This window comes from Phoca vitulina, unplaced genomic scaffold (genome assembly GCF_004348235.1).
Source record: "Phoca vitulina isolate PV1807 unplaced genomic scaffold, GSC_HSeal_1.0 scaffold5, whole genome shotgun sequence".
NCBI lineage: Eukaryota > Metazoa > Chordata > Mammalia > Carnivora > Phocidae > Phoca > Phoca vitulina.
This window is the reverse complement of record NW_022589708.1, coordinates 31,629,226-31,653,981: the sequence shown is the minus strand read 5'-3', so window position 1 is coordinate 31,653,981 and position 24,756 is coordinate 31,629,226. Positions and strand designations below refer to the sequence as shown.

At 39.0% G+C, this 24,756-nt stretch overlaps 1 protein-coding gene across 9 annotated transcripts in view; it reads right to left on the bottom strand.

Annotated features, from left to right (window-relative positions):
* The window catches only part of TBC1D4 (TBC1 domain family member 4), a 178,914-nt gene that overhangs the window by 42,993 nt on the left and 111,165 nt on the right, over nucleotides 1-24,756 (bottom strand). For 6 of the 9 annotated variants that reach the window (XM_032402845.1, XM_032402846.1, XM_032402849.1 and 3 more), the window contains exons 3-8: nucleotides 23,211-23,300; nucleotides 19,209-19,361; nucleotides 13,061-13,193; nucleotides 9,134-9,225; nucleotides 8,740-8,850; nucleotides 4,259-4,378 (exon numbers count right to left, since the gene is read on the bottom strand). In XM_032402845.1, the coding sequence (XP_032258736.1) occupies nucleotides 4,259-4,378; nucleotides 8,740-8,850; nucleotides 9,134-9,225; nucleotides 13,061-13,193; nucleotides 19,209-19,361; nucleotides 23,211-23,300 (699 nt within the window). The remainder of the gene's footprint in view (nucleotides 1-4,258; nucleotides 4,379-8,739; nucleotides 8,851-9,133; nucleotides 9,226-13,060; nucleotides 13,194-19,208; nucleotides 19,362-23,210; nucleotides 23,301-24,756) is intronic. The other 3 variants (XM_032402847.1, XM_032402848.1, XM_032402852.1) reach the window with 1 other exon arrangement.

Sequence of the window (24,756 nt, the reverse complement as noted above, 5' to 3'; positions counted from 1 at the left end):
TTTATCACCCAACTGACTGTTGATTCAATTGCTCACTCCAGTGACTCTTGTTCTCTCAATTGACTGTTTTATATTGATGGTATCCTACACCTGGTTTTATAGAACCAATCTTTATTTTTATCTATGTATATTAATTATAGTTTTATATTTCTGGTGGCACCATAAATAACAACTATATCAACAGTAAAATTAACAGCTGCATCAAATATTATTGAGTTCCTACAGTCTGCTATATACCATGTTAAGCATTTTATAATGCATTATTTCATTTAATCCTCACAAAAATTCTATGAGGTAGGTATAGTTACGTAGCTCAACTTTACCATTAAGGAGACTGAAGTTCTGATAGATTATGTGCCAAAGTTTACACAGCTAGTTAAAGGACAGGGCAGCAGTTTGAACCCAGGACATTCAACTTAACAGTGAAACTCTTGAGCTGGTACCCACATCTCCTAGAAACAGAGCTTGTGAAGAGTGGAATTACTAATACAACTAAGTAGCCGATGCTGGTAATTTTGCAAATATCCTAGAACCTGATTCAAGGTTCCTTCAGCTATTTTAGTTATTATTTCAGTGTTATACAGACCAGGAGATACTTCCAGTAACAAACTATATTTGTGGCTGATAAATGATTCGGTTTATGTGTGTGGCCATGAGGAAAATATTGCAAATATTTTTGCTTTTTCCCATTTTCTTAGCTGCTATTTCCACACCAAACCCGCCTGCATATCTTTTTTTTTTTTTTTTTTTTAAAGATTTTATTTATTTATTTGAGAGAGAGAGAATGAGAGAGAGCAAGCACATGAGAGGGGGGAGGGTCAGAGGGAGAAGCAGACTCCCTGCCGAGCAGGGAGCCGGATGCGGGACTCGATCCAGGGACTCCAGGATCATGACCTGAGCCGAAGGCAGTCGCTTAACCAACTGAGCCACCCAGGCGCCCCCCGCCTGCATATCTTAAAACAGGTTATTTGGTCACAAGCAAGTAACTAATCAGACAGGTATCAAATCATTGCCATTATTAGAAAAGCACTTAAATCACACATTTTACGTGTAGTAGTGTTTTATCCATATGTTTGTGTGTGTGCATGTGTGTATGTGCACAAGCAAAACAAACTTACTTTAAAATTATCCTCTATCACGGTCGTTAATTCACACGTTTCAACAAGGAAGGACAATGGATAGTAAGTACTCTAAGGGAAGGATGAAATGAGGGGTGTTTTCTTACGATGCATAATTTATATTGTAAATATTCTTCTTTTGAAAATATATATTAATAAATATATTAGTAAAAATTTCCCTTCTGGAAAACTCTGACTTCAGAAAAAGCAAGACAAACAACCAGAATACAAGACTCTGTCTTTTCACCTTGGAGCGGACAGCATTTTCCGTTTAACTATATGATGATTTGCTAATCCATGTGTCAAGCCTTCTCCCTTGGACCCACTTTTTAATTGTTAATGAGCTGAGCTTCTAAGCATCTTAAAAACATATCCTATTTCATAAACAACTATAGTTAGTTAAATAAACTGTCTTGACATTTAAAAATGGCAGCAATTATGAGCCAAACTCTAAGACTGGTGTGTCAATTTTCTACTATGTAACTTAGAAAGAAAGAGATAAACTAACCCGTTTTAGACGTACACAAACCTCTTTTCTATGTAACCTTTAACACAACACGGGTAGCTGCCAACCTTCCCCTTAAGTCCATTCTGTTGCGCATGGTGCAAGCAAGATCTGTTAGGTCACATAATTTATGGCACTTGGCAGCGCTGTGGGATACAAGCTACCGTATCCGCCTTGACCAAAGCAGACGGGCTGTGCCCTTGCTGAGAGTTAGCGCAGCCTCTCAAGGCTGTGCGAGCGAGAGGCACTTCAAAGTGAGCCTTGCAAGCGTTGTGCAGAATGCCAAGGGACTAAATGGGGATAAGGAGAGTAACACTCTAAGTCCCCTTTGGTCGTTTTGTAAAGGACGGAGGTTCCAGAGCTTACCACTATTTGTACCATCTCATAGCTACAGTGGGATATTTTCCTAGCAGACTGACATTTCATCCTCATAGTAACGGGAGGTAAGCACGTTATCAGTACGCACATTTCACAAACTGGAAAACTGGCTTAGGAAAGGTAAATAATTTGTCCGAGATCATAAATCTAAAACCTACATCAATATAAAATCAAGATCATAAATATAAAGCCAGGTGTTGAATTCAGGTCCCCTGACCACCTACTTAAATGGCCTTTCCACTAAAATTCTCACTATATACTGTGGAAGAGAGGGGAGGGAGGGAGGGTAGAAGGGAAGGAGGGAGTAAGAAAGGAAGGAAAGAGAGAGAAAGAAGGAACACAAGTAATTTATAAATACCGAAGGAAAAAAAAGGATAGGAAAATTTTATGAAACGTTGCATTCACACACTTCTGATTTATCTCCTAGAATTCTCTTTTCCTACACTCTGTCTTCTGCTGACAATAGTATTGATAGCTGACCACGTTTGCTATAGGGCTTTTGTTAGAATCAGAAGAATTTCAATCATTAAGAGGAATACCCATAACAGTATTTAGAGTTTTGGCAAAGAAATAAAAATAAGAACACCCTATATCAGAAGGTACTGTCCTAATGCTGTACCGCACTTAACTTTCTTGACCCTGACACTTTTGAAGACAACAGGCTAGTTATCTTGTAGACGGTACCTCAGTGTGGGTTTGTTGACGCTACCTCACGATTCGATTCAGGTATTGCCCCTTTGGCAAGAATAGCACAGAAGTTCTGTACTCTGTATCAAGTGGCACAAGATTTCAATTTGTCCCATTGCTGAGGACGTTCCATCTGATCACGTGACTAAGGTGGTGTCTGCCGGCCTTCTCCATCATAAAGCTACTACTCACCTCTTTGTAATTAATGAGTATCAATTAAATCCAGTAAATACCCTGATCATGATCAAACTTCCAAGGTATTTGTTCATTTTTCATATCAGAGTAGGTTCATCATTTCCTATTTTATACAGCAGGTTACAATCCTTTGCTATCATTTATTTTGAGGTTTACATGTCAATGGTGGGAGCCCTTCACGGTCTTTATGACACACCACCATCTTTCTTTGAGCACTCCCTTACTATCTACAACACCAACATGCTCAGGGCTTATCCTGTACTTTCCCCTGCAGTCCTAGAATCAGACACTTCTCCCAGGATTCTGGTTCCTTCTTGTAGAATGATAAACAGAAACCAGAATCTGGGTGCTTAGTGTCGCCTAACCAGGCTTAATTTATTCTTTGGCATTTGCAGAAAAGCTGCTTCCAGCTCCTATCAGTGGACACAGCCAGGGACCATATACACATTTACACACACACACACGTTAATATATATTTAAAAATAAACAAATAAAAATAAATTAACTATATTAAAAATTAATTCAAAAGTACACAGATAGATAACCAGGATTTTACATACCTCTGAGTTGAATCCAACAACACAGAATTTATTCTAGTTTCTTCCCTCTTCATATTTGCAATTCCCTTTTCCCGAATCCTTAATACAGTTCCATATTTGACCAGTCCCCTGTGCGTAAAATTCTCCACAACTGTCACCTCACCATCGCTCTTCATCCTACTCAGGCTCCACACATCAGGGCTGCCACCCACACACACAATGCCATCCTCACCCTGCTCAAGGACTCCTGGTAACAAGCACCTTGGAAGCCTTCTCCCCTCCACCACGCTGGCTCTGACTCCCTGCTCTGGGCCACTGTGGGTCCCCCACCCTCCAGCTCTAAGACATCTACCTTGCTTGGGCTTATCTAAGAGCTTTAGGACTGAATTACTCAGGAAGAAAAAAATGAAGGGAAGAGAAATCACTTTGATTTTAAAATAAAACACAATAAAATAAATGGAATACATAAATTCCTATTAATTTATACTATTTTAGCATTTCCCGTCAGCTCTTAATAATAGCAAAATGAAGGCTACTTTATAACTTGACGTGGCAAATGATAATAAGTTCTTATAATATCGGGCATCAATATTCTACTTCCCCTTTTTTATACATATTATCTCTACTACTAAATCTCTTGCTCAAACTTAGATATTAGAGGCACCAGAATAAATTATGAGATTACTTAAAATAAGTTAACTAAATTAAAGTTATCTTAGTAGTTTGTGTTGTTTTTTTTTAAAGGAAATTTTCCATGAGCCAGTTGAGAGTGAAGTAAAGCCGTTAGCACACACAGACATTAATATCTAATTAAGAAAGTCTCAGTTTAATCTTACCCTTGAGAAGATATTTTCCAGGGAGCTAGTTAAAGATCTCTTAGCTTTATTTTTCAGAATGTCAAGTTTGAACCTTCCACTGCTTGTTGCATTTTCCGGGATTATACTATTTGAAATAGTCTATAGAAAGAAAAACAGATAAATTTTAGTTTAGAAACATTCAAGGTTAAATGAGGCTTTAAATATGGGCTTGACTAAGCCATTAAAAAGCACAAGAATTCTTCTGTAGCGCTATTAAGGAGTAATAATTTAGGTTCCACACTGTGAGCATACAGATTATAAGGGCAGGGGTTTGCTTTTTAATATTATTAAGTAATAAAAAAACACAGATCTTTCCTTTATGCCTTTCCTTCTTGCTAATATATTCCTGCTATATTTAATAAAAATTAAGCATGAGATGTCAATTTTTACTGCTACTTTGATTAACAACTATAACCATCCCTCTCCAAGCTGCATATTTTATATCCAAATTACCAAGGAAAACACAGAAAATAAGTCTCAAAGAACAAAGCATCTTCTAGTAAAACTGAATTCTGCTAATGCCTCTGTGACAATCCCATTTTCATTTGTGAGTCATTTATCTTTCAAATCAACAAGTACTCATTGATAGTACTAAGCTGTATGAGAATCTACAATATGTCCACTATACGAGGTTCCCTCTATATTTTTTCTATTGACTAACAAGCTACTCTGTATATTACAGGGTTGGCAGTGCTAGAAAATTTCCAAGAGAGAAACTTTGTTATTTGTTTGAAAAGGGGATATATACACATTAAACAGTAACACAAAGCAACATGTATCAAATCTGGAAGCATGAAAATTGGCTGTGGGTCTCAGGAATAAAAGGATTGGTTGTGGGTCTCAGTGGTCAGGAATAAAAAAAAAAAATAGGCAAGATTCTACAGGCAGAAAAAAATGGGGATGGAGAAGTTCTCAGCATGGGGGATGATGTTAGCAAAATCATAAAGACCAATGCTCATGGGACAGGGGTCAGTGCAGGTGTTTGGCTAAAACAAAGGAAAGTAGCTGAAGGTTAACTTGGAAAAGTGAGGCTGGAGATGAAACTTTGAATAGGAAGAATCACTGATCAGAATTTATAAGCAGAGGGGCATCACTGTAAAAGTAATGTTTGGGGGAAGATTTATCTGAAAGGAGTATTCAAAAATCACCTGAAGGACAGAAAATCAGAGACTGAAAGCCCAGACTAGAGAATTCAGCACAGTCCATACACAGGCAATAAAAGGTCCACATTAGAATCGGCTAACAGATCTAAGTTACTGATAAAAAGAAATACGACCCCCATCAAGAAAGGAAAGAAAACAATGAATATGGATGTAGGTTGGACTGGGCTCAGGTGTGGATAAAGGACTGGGAGGACATTCTTCTCAGGCTTTCCAGGCAAAGAACATGACTAAAATAGGGAAGTTGTGGGGCGCCTGGGTGGCTCAGTCGTTAAGCATCCGCCTTCGGCTGAGGTCATGATCCTGGGGTCCTGGGATCGAGCCCCACATCGGGCTCCCTGCTCAGCGGGGAGCCTGCTTCTCCCTCTCCCACTCCCCCTGCTTGTGTTCCCTCTCTCGCTGTGTCTCTCTCTCTGTCAAATAAATAAATAAAATCTTTAAAAAAATAAAAAATAAATACATAAAATAGGGAAGTTGTATTGGTACTTAAGCACAGTGCTTGACATAGTAGCTGCTCAGTAAATACCAGATGAATAAATGAAAGGAAGAAAGGAAGGGGCAAGGGAGGGAAAGAGAGTGAGGCTGAACTTAACTACTAGCAGAAAAATAAACAATGTGTTAAAGTCTCCTCTTCTGTGGTCTTTAGGGCCCTCCATCACCAAGAAGATGCACATCCCTGCTCACACACTTCTTTGGGCCTCTAGTCAACATCACTATCACCACCAGTGACTGAAATCAGCAAACCCGTTCACAGATTTTAGTCTTTATGTTTCTTGACCTTCCTGTATCACTGGACACGGTTGATGTTCTAACTTGAACTTTTCCCCTACCTTGGTCACCTACCGTAGCAAATCTCTTCCAGTCTCTTTCTACCCTATCATCCTCTTTCAGTCTTTTCCCTGGCACCATTTTAATTCACTCATTGCCTGAAATGCAGGGGTTCTTCAGTACCTGCTTTGACTTCAAATCTATGCCAAAACTCATTGTCTTCCATATTTATTCACAATATCAACTCAAATTCCTCTGTAGGCACCAAGTCCATTTTTCTAATTAAATCTCAAACACCTTTCTTTCTTTCTTTCTTTCTTTCTTTCTTTCTTTCTTTCTTTCTTTCTTTTTAGGGGGAGAGAGAGCACGCGCACATCGGGGGGGAGGGGCAGGCAGAAGGAGAGGGAGAGAAAATCTTAAGCAGGCTCTATGTCCAGCATAGCTCAATCTCACGACCCTGAGATCACGACCTGAGTTGAAATCAAGAGTCAGACGCTTAACTGACCAAGCCACCCAGGTGCCCCCCAAACCCCCTTCTAAAACTTAACTCTTATTTCTTATTTCCATCCGTTGTCCCACTCTTGTTTTCTTCCTATATTTCTAGCTCAATTTCATCCACTTTCCCCACATCTGAAACTCTGAAGTCTCTCCTAGCAATCCCCTTTCACTTCCTTGACATGTTCCTGGTCACAAAGTCCTGCCGATCATGCCTCCTAAATAGCTCCTGCCTCATCTCTCGCCCTCCCCCACATCTCCAGTAGTGCTCTAGCTCAGCTTCTCTCCAAGACAAAATAAATTTTTAAAGACAGACTCACTCAATCTATTTATGTAGCAGTGTTATCTCTGTCTAGCACATACTTCTATCATTGTACCAATCCCACCATTATCTCCATATTTTACTTTATTTGATTACATGTTGGTTTCTCCTCCTCAACAGTTAGATGGCAGAAAAGAGCTGTCATTATTCAACACCACTGCCTAGTAAACAGTATGCAACTTGATAAAAGTTTGTGCAATTATATGAATCACTTCTCGCATATTCTATTACAAAATTCTCCTGATTTGGGAATGTGATTTCAGTTCTAACACTGTCAACCCCCTCACCCATCAACCTGTCCCACAAATCAGCCATCACTATGACAACAGAATTAGCTCTTCTTTTTAAAGATTTTATTTATTTATTTATTTGTTGGAGAGAGAGAGAGAACACAAGCAGGGGGGAGGGGCAGAGGGAGAAGCAGGCTCCCAGCTGAGCAAGGAGCCCGATGTGGGGCTCGATCCCAGGACCCTGGGATCATGATCTGAGCTGAAGGCAGATGCTTAACTGACTGAACCACCCAGGCGCCCCAGAATTTTCTCTTTAAATTACAAATCTGATCTCATGCTCTTACCTTCAATGACAAAGTCAGGCTTAGCACTTAAGTCTCTTCATCATCTCACCGCTGCCTATCCTTCCAGCCATTATTTCCCCATCAATCCCCAAGTGCATCCTAAAAATCCATTAAGTACTCTGAAGACCTGCACGGAGTATGTCATGGTCACAGCTACTGCATAACTTTGTGCTCAATGTCCCTTTCTTAAAAAACACTTCCTTGACTTTTTCAATTAACAAACTATCTCCCCTAAAACTTTGGTCCCCTGCCTCCCCCCCTAAAAAATTTCTTCCCCTTGAATTCTTGAATTCTTCCCTTCATCCTTACTCTGTATTCTGGCCCTAAAGCAAAGACATAGCTACTTTTGAGCTCACTGCACATTCTTTTAAAAAGCCACATTGTTGCCTCTATTCTATGTATGCATTTATCTATCTGCATTCCCCTTTCCAATATTTGAGCCCTTCCCTAGAGGATTCATTCATCTCTTCTTGGTTCACCATTATCACACAGCTCGGCTCAAAGAAGATTCTCTAGAAGAGCTGGTTCAATGAATCCAATTCAGGAATCACTAATAAAGTGATGTGTGACTTCTTCTGAATAGAGTGAGATACAGAGTAACCTGAATTTGTGTTACTGAGAAGTAACTGTCATCACCTTCTTACAGGGCTGGTGCCGGTATCTTGCTTTATCTATATGCCGCTGGAAACACATTCTCAACCACATGCACAAAAATATCAGACCTTTGTTTGCAGCTAACATGGCTGTTTCCAAAATGCTATCTGCTTCTTTGGGTGTTTGCTATTTACCCATCAAGGTTGTGTAAACTTGTAATGAAATAAAATGTTCGTATGAATTTGAAATAAAATAGATCAATATAACCAAAAAAGCATGTTCATTCTAAATCACGAACATTTGTTATTACTGTTTTTATACCAAGAACCCATTTTTTTTCACATTTTAAAGCTCATCATTATTTTATCTCAATGTTAAAACCTCCTATAAAACTCCTAAGATGTTGAAAAATAAATCTGATTGATAGAACTTTAGCCCTAAAGGTGAGAACACAAAGAAAAGAAACTCCTTTCACATCTTCTGTGATATTTTGACTAAAAATATAAACAAAACAAAAGTAGGTCAAGGAAGAAAAGCATCTTCTCACCGATGGGCCTTCTCCAATGTGAATGTGTGTCTTCTGCTTGGCCTCACACAGCTGCCTCAAATGTAAAATCACAAGTTCATTCTCCTCCTGGTCACTGACTGGCTTCATTTTCTGTCCAGGAGACAAACCAAGAGCACACTATGCAACACAGCTTCTCTCATTTTATTGTATTCCCACTTGGTTTTGTGTGTCTGGCAGACAGACATAAATAAATCTAAGTGCTTCACTGCTCTCAGAAGCAAGAGTAACAGTGGTATTCTGGTTACTATCATATATAGTGCAATAGGATATATATCTTTAATTTCAGAGAGAGGAGTGAAAAAAAAAACTTGTAAAAACAGGATCCAATTCTCATTTCTTATATCTTATTTGTGAGAACTATAAATCATGTTACCTGAACTCGCTCAAAGATGTCCGCTTGCTCGTTATCTGTCAGTGATGAGAGATGCCTCTGTATTACCAGCTTGGCTCTCGGGGGGTAGAGACCTAGGGAAAATGATGGGGATAAGTATTAAACAGAATGTAGCTGCAGAGATCAAAATGCATATATCAGGTATTACAGTTTGTCCCTTTGCCAGCAGGCTCTGAGGTTAAATCTTCTCAAGGAGCGGTCCCTGCCTATAACAAACCTTGTAACACTACCACGAAATGATGAAAGCTAGATGGAACCCTTACCAAAATCAATGGCCCCCTGTCAGTTATCCTGAAGTCAGAATTATTAACAAGAAGTTTCTAAAGGATACCAAATCAACAGCATAACCAGGTACCATTTAGTATACGAACACAGACACTGTAGAAACTCATTAGTGAACTGGCCAAACTATTAGTGAATAGCATTGGCCAAAATCCTCTGAGCTTAAACCATGACATAATACTAATTTAATATTAATAATATTAAAAGGCAGAGCTACAGCATAAACAGGAGTCTCTCCTCCCCATGCAGGTCTTGTTCCATGGTAACAAAATTTCAGGAATAGCAATAGTACTTAGTAATATAATTAGTGTTATTATTCTACCATGAAATTGTTACCTTTTCATATCATGTTATTTTTATATCTATCACACCCTTACACATAATTTACATCAAGTCCTTGGGCAAAAACATTTTCCATGAAAACATTTTTGGTTTTATAATTTTTTTTCTATTTTAATTTTAATTTTTTTTTTTATTTATTCATTTGAAAGAGAGATGGAGACAGAGAGAGCACAAGCAGGGGGAGAGGCAGAGGGAGAGGGAGAAGCAGACTCCCCACTGAGCTGGGAGGCCGACATGGGGCTCAATCCCAGGACCCAGAGATCATGACCCGAGCTGAAGGCAGATGCTCAACCGACTGAGCCACCCAGGTGCTTGATAAGTTTTTTTTAAAAGAGAAGAGTTATTTTCCTCTGAGTAAGATAACACTGTTGTGTGTTTATTTGCTTTATATTTTATTACCCGAGTGAGATATATTCTACATTTCTTAAATATTCAAACATTATAGATAGAGCTAAATTTGCCTTTGATAGGTAGTACAATCAGTGAGCAAAGGCATAAGAGACAAGAGATTTGTGTAGATTCAAAGTATCTTTCCTGGGAGGGGGGTGGGAGGATGGGTTAGCCTGGTGATGGGTACTGAGGAGGGCACGTTCTGCATGGAGCACTGGGTGTTATACACAAACAATGAATCATGGAACACTATATCTAAAACTAATGATGTAATGTATGGGGATTAACATAACAATAAAAAATTTAAAAAAAAAAAAACAAAGTATCTTTCCTAAAATATTTGTTGGCTCCAGGGGGAAGAGTAGTAATTTTATAGCAGAAAATTGCTGAGAGCACCCTGACCAGGTGATAAGGCCAACATGACCAGTAATAAACTCAACATCATGAGCCCCGTGACAGGATGCACTGAGAAGGAGGCCGCGCCATTTCTATAGTGCTCTTGCTGGGAGGAGTACCCTCAGTCCAAATGTAAAAAGATGTCAAACAGGCTGAACTGAGGGTCATCCAGCAAAGTAACAGAGCGATGCTCATTGGGGATGTCAAGGTCATGGAAGACAAAGAAAGACTGAGGAGGAGCTGCAGCCTGCAGGAGCCCAGGGTAAGGCAACAACCACAGACGAGCCAGAATCCCGACAGGGATCCTGGAATGAAAAAGGACATGGACAAAACAACTGGTGGAGATCAAATGAAATGTTTAGTTGGGACAATAATATTGTACCAATGTTAATTTCCTGTTCTGGACATTGCACTGGGCTATATAAGATGTTAACAACTGGGGAGGTTGCGGGACGAACATTTGGAAACTCTGCGACTTCCCTGTAAATCTAAAAATAGAGCATATTAAAAGTTCTTTAAAAAAGAAATACAGGGTATTATTTTGTGTATTTTTCCAGATATAACAAAGTGTATGTGTTATTCAGCAAATTATCATTTCACTCGATTATACAATTTTAAGATGTATCCAAGTTGATATACAATTGGAATTCATTCCTATTAATTGTTCCATTGTATGAATATACTTCAGTTAGGCTATTGATACACATTTGGGTTGTTTCCAATTTTCCCTTATTTAAAAACAACACAACCTTGAAAATGTCACCTTCTGAAGCTATATAAGAGTTTCTCTTATCAAGACAGGGAACTGGTGGGTAATTTTAGGTTAATTAATTTCTATCAACTCTCCCAAAATGGCTATCCCAATTTACACTACATTCAGCCTCACATAAATGTATCAATATCTCCACAATTTCACCAACAGTTAATCTGATGACTATCTTATTGTTGTTTCCATTTTCATGTCTCTGACATCTAGTGAGGTTGAAAATCTTCTCATTTTTATTATTGGACCTTTTAATTTCCTTCTCATATGAGTGTTTTTTAATATGGATTGTGTCATTTCCTACTGGTAGTTTTATCTTTCTCTTTCAAACAGTAAGAATTCTAATAAATTCTGATTACCAATCTGCTATCTCCTAATTTAACTTCCAAGGAAATAGTTGTTATGCAGAAAATGTAAATTTTTATGAGGTCAAATCTGTCAGTGTCTTCTTTTAACAGTTTTTGCATTTTTGTATCTTCATAAAGGTTTCCTTGTTTAAGGACACCAGAATATTCTTATTTTCTTTTAATGATTTTAATATATTGTTTACAGTGAGGGATTTGATCCATCTAGAGTGTATTTTGAGTAGGATAAGTGGAAGGAATCTTTCTCTCTTTGGATAGCAAATTGATCCAACACTATTTCCTGAGCAATTCAGCCTTTCCGCCACAAATTTATAATGGTCTCTTTACTGTACACCAAAGAATCTTCCATTTTTGTAAAGGTACAAATGCAAAAATAATGTGCATTGTTAAATCATAAATTTTAAAATATGAATATTACATTTAAATAGTCCTTGATCACACAGCTGAATGGATATTCAGTAAACACTGCTGTTCATCATCAATTTTGCCCTGTGCCTATGATCCTGCGGCCTACTGAACAGAAATCACAATTTTTGCATTTACAATGATGAAACCATTCTCTGCCATGTTCTGGCACTTGCACTCTCCCCATCTATCCTAACAGCTATCATCCTGAATTGCATTAACCGGCTCACGTGCCTGTCTTCCACGCTGGGCAGTAAGCTTCTGAGGGCACGGCCCACATCTCAATCACTTCTATACTGCCAGTATCTAGTGCAATGCTTGGCCCCTAGCAGATGCTTAACAAGTATGTATCGAATTGCGTTTCTTCTCCCGTGAAGTAGTTTCCAACCTTTTTTGTTAATGAGATAATGAGGAGAAAGGGGATGTGAGTCACAGAGTCACCTCTTCCTCATTTCCCCTCCTCAGAACACTTTTTTTTTTAAAAACCTGCTTTACGGTATCACATCCATTACGTCTGTCATTTTCAAATGTCCCTCAAAAGCCACACAAGGTTTGTTCCAGTTCTACAGTTTTAGGGAAAAGGAACACAGCATCAAGTGAGAGGGGAAGAAAAAGAGACTTAAATAAACAGTTGACATTCTCTCTTCACCCACTGAACAAACATTTGGTCAGTTCTCACTAAGTACATAGCAGTCGTAAGAACTGTGGGAAATACAACTAACTCCCTTCCTTGAGTCTGCCTTCAGAAAAAAAAAAAAGAATTAAAAATGAAAAAGAGAAAGAAGTGGGGAAAATGGCAAGCACCTCAGAGAGACCGAGAACACACATTTGCCTGGACATGAGAAATGATTCTCTGGGCTCTGGTTTCACCAGAAAAAAAAGACCCATCCGCCCAGAGTAAGGACTTTCTCACTTCCCAGATGCCAAAGCAAACTCTTCTTTCGCCCCCGCCAAGTTCTACTGTACCTTCAATCCTTTCACAGAGCTTATGCAAAGAGTGCATAGGGCAGGCCTCACACAGCTTAATCTGGGTCTTGGCACTCTGCAGGGCAGCTGCAGTGCTGAAGGCCTGTTTCAGAGTCAGCATTACCTCATCCACCTACGAGAAGAAACATAACTCAGGTCTCTAAAACATGTGCCTTCACAGTAACACATTCAAAGCCCAACAGCAATATGAGACTTTGTTGATGCTAACTAAATAATATATAATGGAATTTGACGACTACAGAGCTAGTAGAGAGAAAATATCAAGTGTAACGTTAGACCTTCAATTATACTATCACTGAAAGCTGGATAGAGTAAGACCATTTTCATGTGTATAACACTGATTACTTGGAGGCTATTTTTAGATCCCACTGAGTGCGACACCATCACTGACAGTTTAAGGGACGGTCAATCAGATCTTTGTTTCATTAAGTAGTGTAGCAGATTTCTTTGGAAGTTCCATCTGCAATATATAAGGAGCAATAGAATAGGTTTAATGTTCACTTTTGGTAATAGGTATCCTATTTACTTCATCCTTTTGGATTACTTTTAGTGTAAAAACAAAACATGGTTTAAGCAAAGTTCTGGGGGGCAGGGAATGAGTTCAATTTAACGAATGTTGAGGGAAGTCTGTGAAGGTTGCTGGTCTTACCTCTATGTCTGCTAATTTGTTATCATTTCACTTCTGATGTGCAATACTAAGAAGTTCTGACATTATAGTGTCCAACAGCTGGGTCTCACCACTAGGTCAGCAGTTTGAAAACTACCAGCTGGTTTCTCCCTAGCCCTTCCAATGACTCGATCAAGAAGTGTGAATCTAGCAGTCTAGTCTCCTGCTTGCTTCTCTGGGGTCAACTATCAGCTCACTCTCACGCACTGCTAATCCGACTTCAGGCCATGTCTCTGTGACGCAATCATTAATGTAAGTTGTGGCTTTCCCATGCTGTAGAACTGAGATCAAAGGCTCAAACCTCCACGGGGAGCTGTGGAGTACCAAGGGCCTCACCCGAGCTAGCTTTGATATTGAAAACCACCTTTTTTAAAGTCTCTCTTTTCCCTCCCCCTTCAGCCTGGTTTAAGAATAAGCTATTATTTAAAGGATTTAATCTACTTCTGCATGTGAGTGTATGAAGATCCTGAAATGAAAAGAAATTTTATTCTTCTAATATTACTACTAAAAGGAGAGATCAAACAGTAAGCAGCCAGTCATTATTCATTTATGTTTTACAATGTTACCAAGTTTTTAAAAGGGTTATGAATAATTTCACATTGTTCCATAAATAAAAGTGGGTTATTCATAAAGTCTGTTCTTTTAACTATAATTAAAAAATAAAGATTTCTTATTCTTGAAAATAAAAGCACTACATGCTTAATGCCTTTGCAGTTTTATTTCATTTGCCTTGTTACGTATGTATTCAAAAATAATTTCAATTACTATGCATACGTTTGTTTCTACTTTCTTGTTTCTCATTTGTTAAAGGCACTGAAAGGATGAGTTATCTGCTTAGCTTTCACATGGATTTATTGTTACTTAGTAATACTACCTTGTAAAAGACCTCCAATGAAAATACTGAACTTTCATGTTTTCTTCTCTATTTCTAGATGAAACAAGAGGCCATTTCAATGGCGTCTAATATGTGGCCACCAATTTCTTCCAGCCACAAATATTACTAAAATCTTTGACTTCTAAAATTTTAAATGTTTTGCTTTTTTAGATACATCACTTTTTTTTAGATGGCCTATAAATTCTATCATGGGATCAGAGCAACTAAAAGTTCAAATTAGTGTGGTAGGAATAACTTTTTTATTCTAGATACAACAGCAACAAAAAATCATAGGTCATGTTAAAAGGCTCAAAGTAAAGGAATGCACAAAGATAAATCAATCATATGCAAACAGAAGGAGAGTATTCTTTGCATTACCATCAGGCAAAATTAAATTTGCAGTGAAAAGTATGAGATGGAACAAAGAAAGCCAACTTATGATATTAACGTAAAAATCCATAATGAAGATAATGCTCATAAACATTTATGCACCAAACTTAGGTATTTTATGGCATATAAGAATAAGCCTAAGAATCACAGAATGTGTCAAGGACTTCACAGGATTACCTAGTTTAATTCTCTGGAAAAATGTAAACTATTAAACCCTATACAAATGCTGCATCTTGGGAGCCTGAGTCATCTTCTTCTTTTTTCTCTTTTCCTACTTTTCCTGGATACTGTGGGGTTTTACTTTTTCTTTGTCTATCAGCAGCAACTTCCATTTTTTCCCCACACCTTTTGAACCAGTTTTGAAGAATGCAAAAATGGTGTTTTCCACAAATCTCAAGGGTTGGTTAAACCAGATGAAGCCAACTGCCGACAAATATTTTACAAGGAAGGAAGGAAGGAAGGAAGGCATACTGAGCATCTAAACTTGGAGTGTAATTCTCCAGGACCCATGAAAACACTATACTGTTTATCAATTCACCGCAATTGTCACAAAGATCAATTCACCGCAATTGTCACAAAGACGGAAAAGAAAATGCTACTGTGTATTCTTTTTGCGCAGAGAGGCTAAGTCAGCATGTGTGGTTTTGCAATACTTTGTCTTACATAACTGGCAAGCCACATCAATCATAACACTGCTTAGACCTGTAATATTTAATTAACTGTTTTGTTCCGTTCTATATGTCAGCTGCTTCAACCATACTCTTTTATACAGGAAATCTCATTTAATTTTTCTTCTAGCTTGCACTTCTGATGCCCCACTATTCAGTTAAGATGCATACTGATAAAACTAGAATCAACAAGTGTTAAAAGATTCTAGCAAAGGCCTGCCCTTCTTAAATAACAGTGCCAAAACGGAGATTCTGATACAGTTTCCATGTAAAAGGAAGACATTCTCAGCCACATGGTCTGTTGCCTTAGTCACAGAGCTTCTTAAGGTGCAAAATACAGCACGTTCCCAGACCTTCAACTCTGACTCCCTGTTTCAAAAACTCATTCTGCATGTATGAGGTTAAAAAAATAAATAAATACTAAAAACTACAAACAAAACAAAGCCTGTAAATGAGGTTGAGCAAATGAAGGTTTTATTTAGTCTTCCTCTTAATGCAGGCTATATAGTAATCAGATTCATCAGCACCTAGACAATGACTGCCTGAAGTTAAGAGTAACGCACTCACTCACTCAAAATACACTTAACAAGCACCTGCTACTCTAGAAACACTGGGGGATACGACAAGAATAAGAATGGTCCTGACCCTGAGGGATTCACAACCTAGTGAACTAGAAAGCTATGTAAACAAGCAAGAGTGGGGATTAATAGGAACTGTTAGAGACCTATAAACAATATATGGCAAGAGCACTGACAACAAAGCAACTAAAAAAAAGTCATTCCTGCCAAAAAAAAAAAAAAAAAAAGTCATCCAAAAAGACTTCACTAGGATGTGTACAAATACAAAGTAGAAAAGAAAGGTATTCAAGTCACAGGAAAGCAAGGCCAGGCCTGCCTCATATCCCATGAAGCAGTAGAAAAGAGAATGTGAAAAATAGGTAAGGAAAACACAGCATAATCTCCTTGTTTAGCAGCAGGGCAGACCTTGAGACCCACATGGCCGCCTTCTCTGCCTGACTGTCTAAACGTGGGAGCCCTGGCTCTGGCCTTCTCTGACACAGCAGACTCCTCACTCTGTGCAACCAACAGTGATCTCAGAGCTTCAGCCCCAGCCACTCCCTTCAATTCCTGATCCCATGTGTCCTGTGCATGAACCACGTGCTGCTTCAGTAGCGGACCAAAGGAAAGCTACACCACACCAGTCGTCACACGAGCCTCTGCTGTCTGGCCTAGAGACCAGCCGAGGAGATGGGACAGCCCATGTGAGGACGCAGTCATGAAAAAGAGAGGCATCCCGGGGGGCGGACCAGAGAAGGAGGAAGGTCCTTCTGCCATGCCACACAATCTAGACTTTGTCACTTAACAAGGAGGCATAAACTGGTTCCTGGAAATTTTGTGAGAAATAAAGCTAGAGCACAATGTGGAAAGTGGACAGATGACAGATTAAGCTAGTGGCAGGGAGACTAGTTAGGACATTTGTGTGATAGTCTAAGCAGGGAAGATGAATGCCCAGAATCAGGTAGAGAGGGAAAGGAGGAGAAATGGATAAGAAACCTTCCTATCTTTTCGTTAGCAGGATTTGGTGAACACATGCATACAGAAGGTGAAGGAGAGGGGCGCCTGGGTGGCTCAGTCATTAAGCATCTGCCTTCAGCTCAGGTCATGATCCCAGGGTCCTGGGATCGAGCCCCGCATCAGGCTCTCTGCTCAGCGGGAAGCCTGCTTCTTCCTCTCCCACTCCCCCTGCTTGTGTTTCCTCTCTCGCTGTGTCTCTGTCAAATAAATAAATAAAATCTTTAAAAAAAAAAAAAAAGAAGGTGAAGGAGAATGTGTTATGATTTCTAAACTGGGAAGCTGGGTAAATGGAGATGCCAAAATAAAATGTGGAATATAGAACAGGTTTTGGAAAGGGATCCAGAAAGTGGAAGAATCAGCCTTAGCGAAGAAGATGGACGAAGGAAGGAGGGAGTGAGGGGTGAGCGGGCAGCAGGACAGCGGGTTCTCCTGATGGTATTTTCTATCTATGTCTTACTTGGTTGGCACTTTCCAGTTCTGGGTCACTGCTTCTCTTTGGCTTTCTCTTTCTCCCTGCCTGTGCTCATCTGCTCTCATGTCTTCAACTATCATTTACATAACAGCAACTCTCAGATTTTTATCTCGAGTCCTGAACTAAAACTACAATACCATGGTCACCTGGATCTCAACATGTGGATTTTTCCTAGGTATGGTTAATTATCTAGCATGAGAACGAAAGACAAATGGAACTCTCTTGAGTAAGAAACTGTTCGTGATGGGGGCGCCTGGGTGGCTCAGTCATTAAGCGTCTGCCTTCGGCTCAGGTCATGATCTCAGGGTCCTGGGATCGAGCCCCACATCGAGCTCCCTGCTCGGTGGGAAGCCTGCTTCTCCCTCTCCCGCTCCCCCTGCTTGTGTTCCCTCTCTCGCTGTGTCTCTCTCTGTCAAATAAATAAATAAAATCTTAAAAAAAAAAAAAGAAAGAAAGAAAGAAACTGTTAGTGATGGGAGTGCTATATTCCCCAGAGAAAACAGGTTGAGACCCAGGGGGCCCCAGTCAGAAAGTGCCGTGGTACCAATTCACTCCTTTTTCCTTATTCCTACACTTCCATATCCCTTCCACACGGGGAATATGAAAGGTCAGAGTTGAGCAGAAATGATGGCAACAGGCACCAAAGAAATGAGAAGAATGCTGCCTGGCTTGTTGTCTGTATCTAAGTGGTGTGTGTTTCCCCAGGAGAAAAGCTTGCAGGAGGATTATATGCCCAAGGAAATATTTTCTTCAAAGTATGGTGACAGAGCTAAGGGTTTGTGTTAAAATGGTTAGGATAGTACAAGTGGAAGAAGAAGTAAAAAATTTTAGGGAAAAATATCAAACTATGTTTAGTCACTCACATGCATTTCTAAGTCTGCCTTAAATATTTCTTCAACTCCAACTGCTGCCATAAAGGGACAGGAGGAAGGAGTGAGGGGAGGGTGCTGGAAAGAAGAATGGGACTTTCAAATTCCAAAGAAAGAAAATGAAGGCTAAAATAAGACCACTAAAAAATAAAGTGTTTTTAAAATGAGAACAGTGGCTAATGAAATAAAGAAAGAAAACAAAATCTATCTGCTCTGCTGATGGAAGCATTACCTCCTCTGAGATGTTATAATAACTCAGAGAGTAAGAGATCAGTGGTCTTCCGTATCAGCTTACATGAGCAATGGAAAAAATAACAGCCCTTCTACTCTTATTAGTCGTTTCCTACCTTTTAAAAATAGCCCTGATACCACGACCGGATTCGTTAGACTCAAGAAACTATCTAGGCTTAAAAAATCACCATGACAATTTGTTTTTGTTTTCCTACTGCTGCTTTAAAGAGCAGGAACTTGTTTCTGGATGCCTTCTTCTTTTTCCACTTGTGGCAGTTCTGTGCGGCTCAGCCGGAGGCGCGGGCAGGAGCACGCAGACAATCACACCACTTACCAGAGACTCACTGGCACACTGCAGCCCGCAGACAGTCGCGCCACTTACCAGAGACTCACTGGCACACTGGAGCCCGCAGACAGTCGCGCCACTTACCAGAGACTCACTGGCACACTGGAACACACAGCAGATGTACTGGCTCATCCCGGGCTCTGCTGACTCCCGACAGATGAAGCCAAAATGATCTACATGCTTGATACCCTGCAAGGGGAAGGAAGTACAGTGTTTACTGCAATGTCCTTTTATTCAACACTATGGAAATCGGCATCAGTCCGACGCTTTCACGTTTCCATGAATTTCTCCTTCTCAGCCCAGTGATAGGGGGACATAATGTCATAGCAAACTTATGTGGTGGTCTTCTGACACATAAAATAAAGGGAAACAGCAACTCAGATTGTTTGTTTCCTGCACATCGTGACTCTGGGCCACAGGAAGAAAAATATGATGGCACGATTCATTGTCTCTTGTAATAAAATGGCTACTTAGTGTTTGCAAGTAATGGACTTTTCAATTTATTAGTTTTCTTGGAACAAGCAGTCTGATGGGTTATCATAAACCCTGCTCTTGTCTATATGAAGGTAAGAATCAGAAAAACTACAACTAATGATGCTCTAATTAAATGGCATGCAATTCCCTAAAGCATGCATTCAACATACTAGAGTATCTGTCTATATATAGACATTTAAGGAACCACAACTGTTAGAAAACTAATACATTAAAGAAATTACGGCAGATGTCAATTATCCAAATTTACAAATCACTGTACTTCCTGAATGCGGGCTAAATAACCTCAGCTATACTTAATAAAAAATTCTGAATCATCTGTGAACTTCAGCCAGGCTGAATACATACATACCAATTAGTAGACAGCACCTTGTTATTTTAATAGCAAGCACAGTACTTTAAAAAGCCAGGTAGACAAAAAATTTAAAGTTGTCCTGTAATCACCTAAACCCCAGGGAAAGGAAATGGGCTTTGGAGTCAGACAGATTTGTGCTTCATTCTTAGTTCAAGCCATCTACAAGGTCTGAGACGTTGTGCTGGGTTTCTAGGAATGATCTCTGAGGCTCCATTTCTCCTTAGAAAATAGTAGTAATGGCAACTATAGCAGCAATTTTTGAAATCAACAACTAAGAATTACCTATTATAGTTACTGGCACATAACTATGATAAATGGTAACCAGTGTTCTTGTAATATACTCAGTCGATCCAACGGATATGAATAAAGGAAATCACTTCTGACCAAAAGTAAAAAGTCAGTAAGGAGGGGTGACGTGACCATTCATGAGCTGAAAGTAAGCTCCATCTGGTATAACTCCTTAGTGATAACAAAGTATCTTTTACTGGCTGAGTACTAAATGGGAAAAGTTCATAGGACCTCATTAGGTCAGGGAGTCCTCAAGCAGTGGCAATGTTTCCAGGAAAGAAAACCACTCCCTTACTCCTCATGCTTGCCAGGGACACAGTCCTATAGATTCTGCATAAAGAAATGTCTGTTGGTGTGCATGTGTTAAAAAGTAGGCCTGCTGCCAAATGTGGCCACATTATATCAGTTCAATTCTGTGGAAAGAAGTAGTAAGAGCAGGGCCACTGAGGAGCAGAGGTTAACTTGACAATTATTCTGATCAAAGGCCTCTCCACAAATGTTTAATTCTTTTTCTGAACCAGAAGGTTAGGATACAAAGCTTGTTTTTTTTTTTTTATTTCAAGTTTTTATTTAAATCCTAGTTAGTTAACACATATGGTAAAATTGGTTTCAGGTGTAGAATTCAGTGATTCATCACTTACATACAACACCCAGTGCTCATCACAACAAATGCCCTCCTTAATCCCCATCACCCATTTAGGTCATCCCCCAACCCACCCACCCTCCAGCAACCCTCAGTTTGTTCTCTATAGTTAAGAGTCTTTTATGGTTTGTTTCCCTGTCTCTTTTATTTTCACCCTTCCCAATGTTCATCTGTTTTGTTTCTTAAATTCCACATGAGTGAAAGCATATGGTATTTGTCTTTCTCTGACTGACTTACTTCACTGAGCATAATACACTCTAGCTCTATCCACGTCATTGCAAATGGCAAGATTTCATTATTTTTGATGGCTGAGTAATATTCCTGTGTGTGTGTGTGTGTGTGTGTGTGTGTGTGTGTGTGTGTGTGTGTGCGCGCGCGCGCCTTCTTTATTCATTCATCAGTTGATGGATATTTGGGTTCTTTCCATAGTTTGGCTATTGTTGATAATGCTGCTATAAACATTGGGATGCATGTGCCCCTTCGAATTAGTATTTTTGTATCCTTTGGGTAAATACCTAGTAGCACAATTGCTGGGTCATAGGGTAGTTCTATTTTTAACTTTTTGAGGAACCTCCATACTGTTTTCCAGACTGGCTGCACCAATTTGCATTTCCACCAACAGTGCAAGAGGGTTCCCCTTTCTCTGCATCGTCGCTTTAAAAAAAAAGAGGGAAAAAAGCAAAAATCATGATTGAACTGCCAGTTTTATATATTTGGATTGGTTGGTTCTTTTTTTCTTTTTTTTGTTCCCCATTTTTTTTCCTTTGGATGTTCAATGAGCATTGCTGTTTCCTTACTGGGAGGTTGGAGGAATGTGTTGGTGAAGGGCACAACTTCTTAGGATGACTTTTTGTGTTCTGGGGGGCAGGAACTACACTGGTTTGCACATCACTTTCTCCTCTGTACTTGGCACAAGGTCCCACACATAGAAATGTTCATTCAACACTTACTGAACACCTAAGTATTAAGCTCTATCTTAACATTTTTATTCTGATGCCCTACAGAATGAGACACCACAAAATCTGATGCCTGCCTTCACAAAGCTTATGATCTTGCAGGGACTGGCCAGTAAACAGATAATTACAAGAAGACCTAATAACTACTTTTTCAGTTCAAGTGATATAATCTTTCTACCCAATTTTTGGTCCTTTAAATAGGAATTTAGAAAATTGCCATTTATCATTCCTATAACCAGATGCTGCCTCTCTCTCTCAGTTATTACAGTAGAAAGCTTTTATATTCATGACATAATTTTATGTCACCATTAATAGAACAAATATTAAAATATCAGAAGTGAAAAGGCATTAGCTGAGGCTAAGGTTAATAATTAACAAGAGGTACAAAAGCTCATCATTTCTGAAAGGCAGAACATCTGAATATTATACCTAGGGCAACGCTAACTCTGAAATTTAAAAATAGATAGTCTTGGTTTTTCAACATTAATATACAGAAGAGGACCTTGGCAAGATCTGGGTCCCTAAAGGTGCCTCTAAGTCACTCTGCTAGGAAAGAAGTTAATCCTTCCCTATTCCAGAGACTTCCACAGAGGCATCCTTGCATTCTTAACCTTCCCATATTTAGATTTAGATACTCTCTCTATTCCAACATCTTCAAAAATTCTTTCTATGTTTACAATACACTTAGGTGGCTCTAACTTTGGGATAGATATTCTGAATTATTACTGTAGTACTTAGGACCCTGGTTTATGTCTACTATGACCTTGTACACGTTTAGCTGTATCAATAATTTCAAAGCATTCAAATACACAATGTGTGAATTAAAACTAAACCAAAGAACAAAAACATACCAATACTTTCTTCTCAAACTTTAACATTTACATTCAAAGAAGTGGAAAGTGCTAGTTCTCCTTTTACTACCTACTGCGGCATAAAGAGCAAACATGACTCAGTGATACCCACAAGTCCCACTGCCGAAGACTGAGGAACACTAACTGTGAAGGTATTTTCAAAAGAACTCACCACCACAAAAATTCCACCAGAGGACGGAATTTGATGAAGTGACATTACGAGGAGAAAGGGTGATAAAAACGAGGACCAACTATTACGATATTGAGGGACCTGGACAGGATTTTGTTACTAGTAGAGATACAAGCACCTCTAGAAGCACTCTTATTTAAGACAAATCCACTCAAAAAAAATTAAAATGAAAAAAAATAGTAAAATTTGAAGTTGTTTTGTGGTTAATTTCAAAACAAGATTAAGTTGGTTTCGTCAAACATATGACGTACTTTAATACGTACCTGAGAACAAGAAGAGATATCTTTAAAATTCTTTTCAAGCACAACTGATTTGGTGTCTGGACTGATAAGGTTAATCTCAAACCGCCCAACCTTAAAAATAAAAACATTCCAGTTAAGGATCTAACACCTTACTTTATAATTACGTATCCAACTAGTAATATAGATTCAATTGCTATACATATTCTTCAACATCCGATGTGCTTCAACATCCAATCCAACCAGTATATTCAACTCCAAATATCAGCTACCTCAACACAATTCCTCCTTTTGTCTAAAAACCATGAAAATTAAGTTGATCTTAATTTACAAGATACAAGAAACCATTCTGTTCATTAAAAATGATCATCTTTTTAAAAACATGCAACCCTTCCTCCCTTCATGATTTCTAAAAACACCAATTATTTAACCATAATTTATAATCATACTTCCTCCCAAATGGTCAACAAAAAGATAGTATTTGCAGTTGAGCAGATTAGTTAAACTTTTTGAAAATCCACAGCCAGGGAAATTAACATCAATTACGGTGGCTAGCTAAGAAAACGAATACATCTGAGAGCCTCAAAAAGAGAGGAAGCTCAGTCAACGTATCACCCAAGAAAAGACTATGGATAACTTTCATTACATGCCTAGAGTTATCAAAAACAAAACAGGACAAAACAAAAGAACCCACGAACTTCTGATAAGCAAGTATTACACACTGGGACTATTTATCAAGGTACGCTGTGGAATTTCCTACTCAAGGGTTCTTTACCACAGGATAAAAGGACAGTCGCTCAGTTTTTTTTTTCCCAAGAAAACTCAGATCTTACAAGCTGAGGACTTAGAGAACCTCTCCAGGGCATTGTTTTTACTTAAGTTCTTTTAGGTGGAACTTGGCATTTTCTATATCCTGTACAAACTCAAAAACTACTTTTTAATTAAGATGCATCTTTTCTGGGTATTAAGGAGGGCACGTATTGCATGGAGCACTGGGTGTTATACGCAAACAATGAATCAGGAACACTACATCAAAAACTAATGATGTAATGTATGGTGACTAACATAACATAAAATAAAATTATTTTTAAAAAGTTACATCTTTTACACCTATAATACAGCTTGCACCCCGTTATTTTAGCAACGGATCCAGTAAGTTGTCAGGCCCATGGTGTTTTTTTAACTTTCTTTTTTGGGTAACATCATCTGAAAATACACCTAGGAGTCTCCAGACTTTTCCTTCTCTAAAGAAAACTTTCTCTTTCTCCTCCATGCCTATCACACTTTCCCAGATTATTCCCATCTTTAAATCCTCTGCAAGACACAACATCTATTTAAGAATCAACCTAAGGCAAATAAATGCTGGTGATATGAAGGGTCAATCTATTTAATCGCTTCATTCTCCATCTCTCCCTGCCCTGTTCCCTCACTTCCTAAAATCCACATTCCGTGTCTGCCTCTGGGCCCTTTTCTACTTGTGTACTTTCCTTTGCTCTGCTCTCCACCCGCCTTCCCTGCTTGCCGGGGGTGGGGCTGGGGGTGGGGCTGGGGGTGGGGCTGGGGGTGGGGC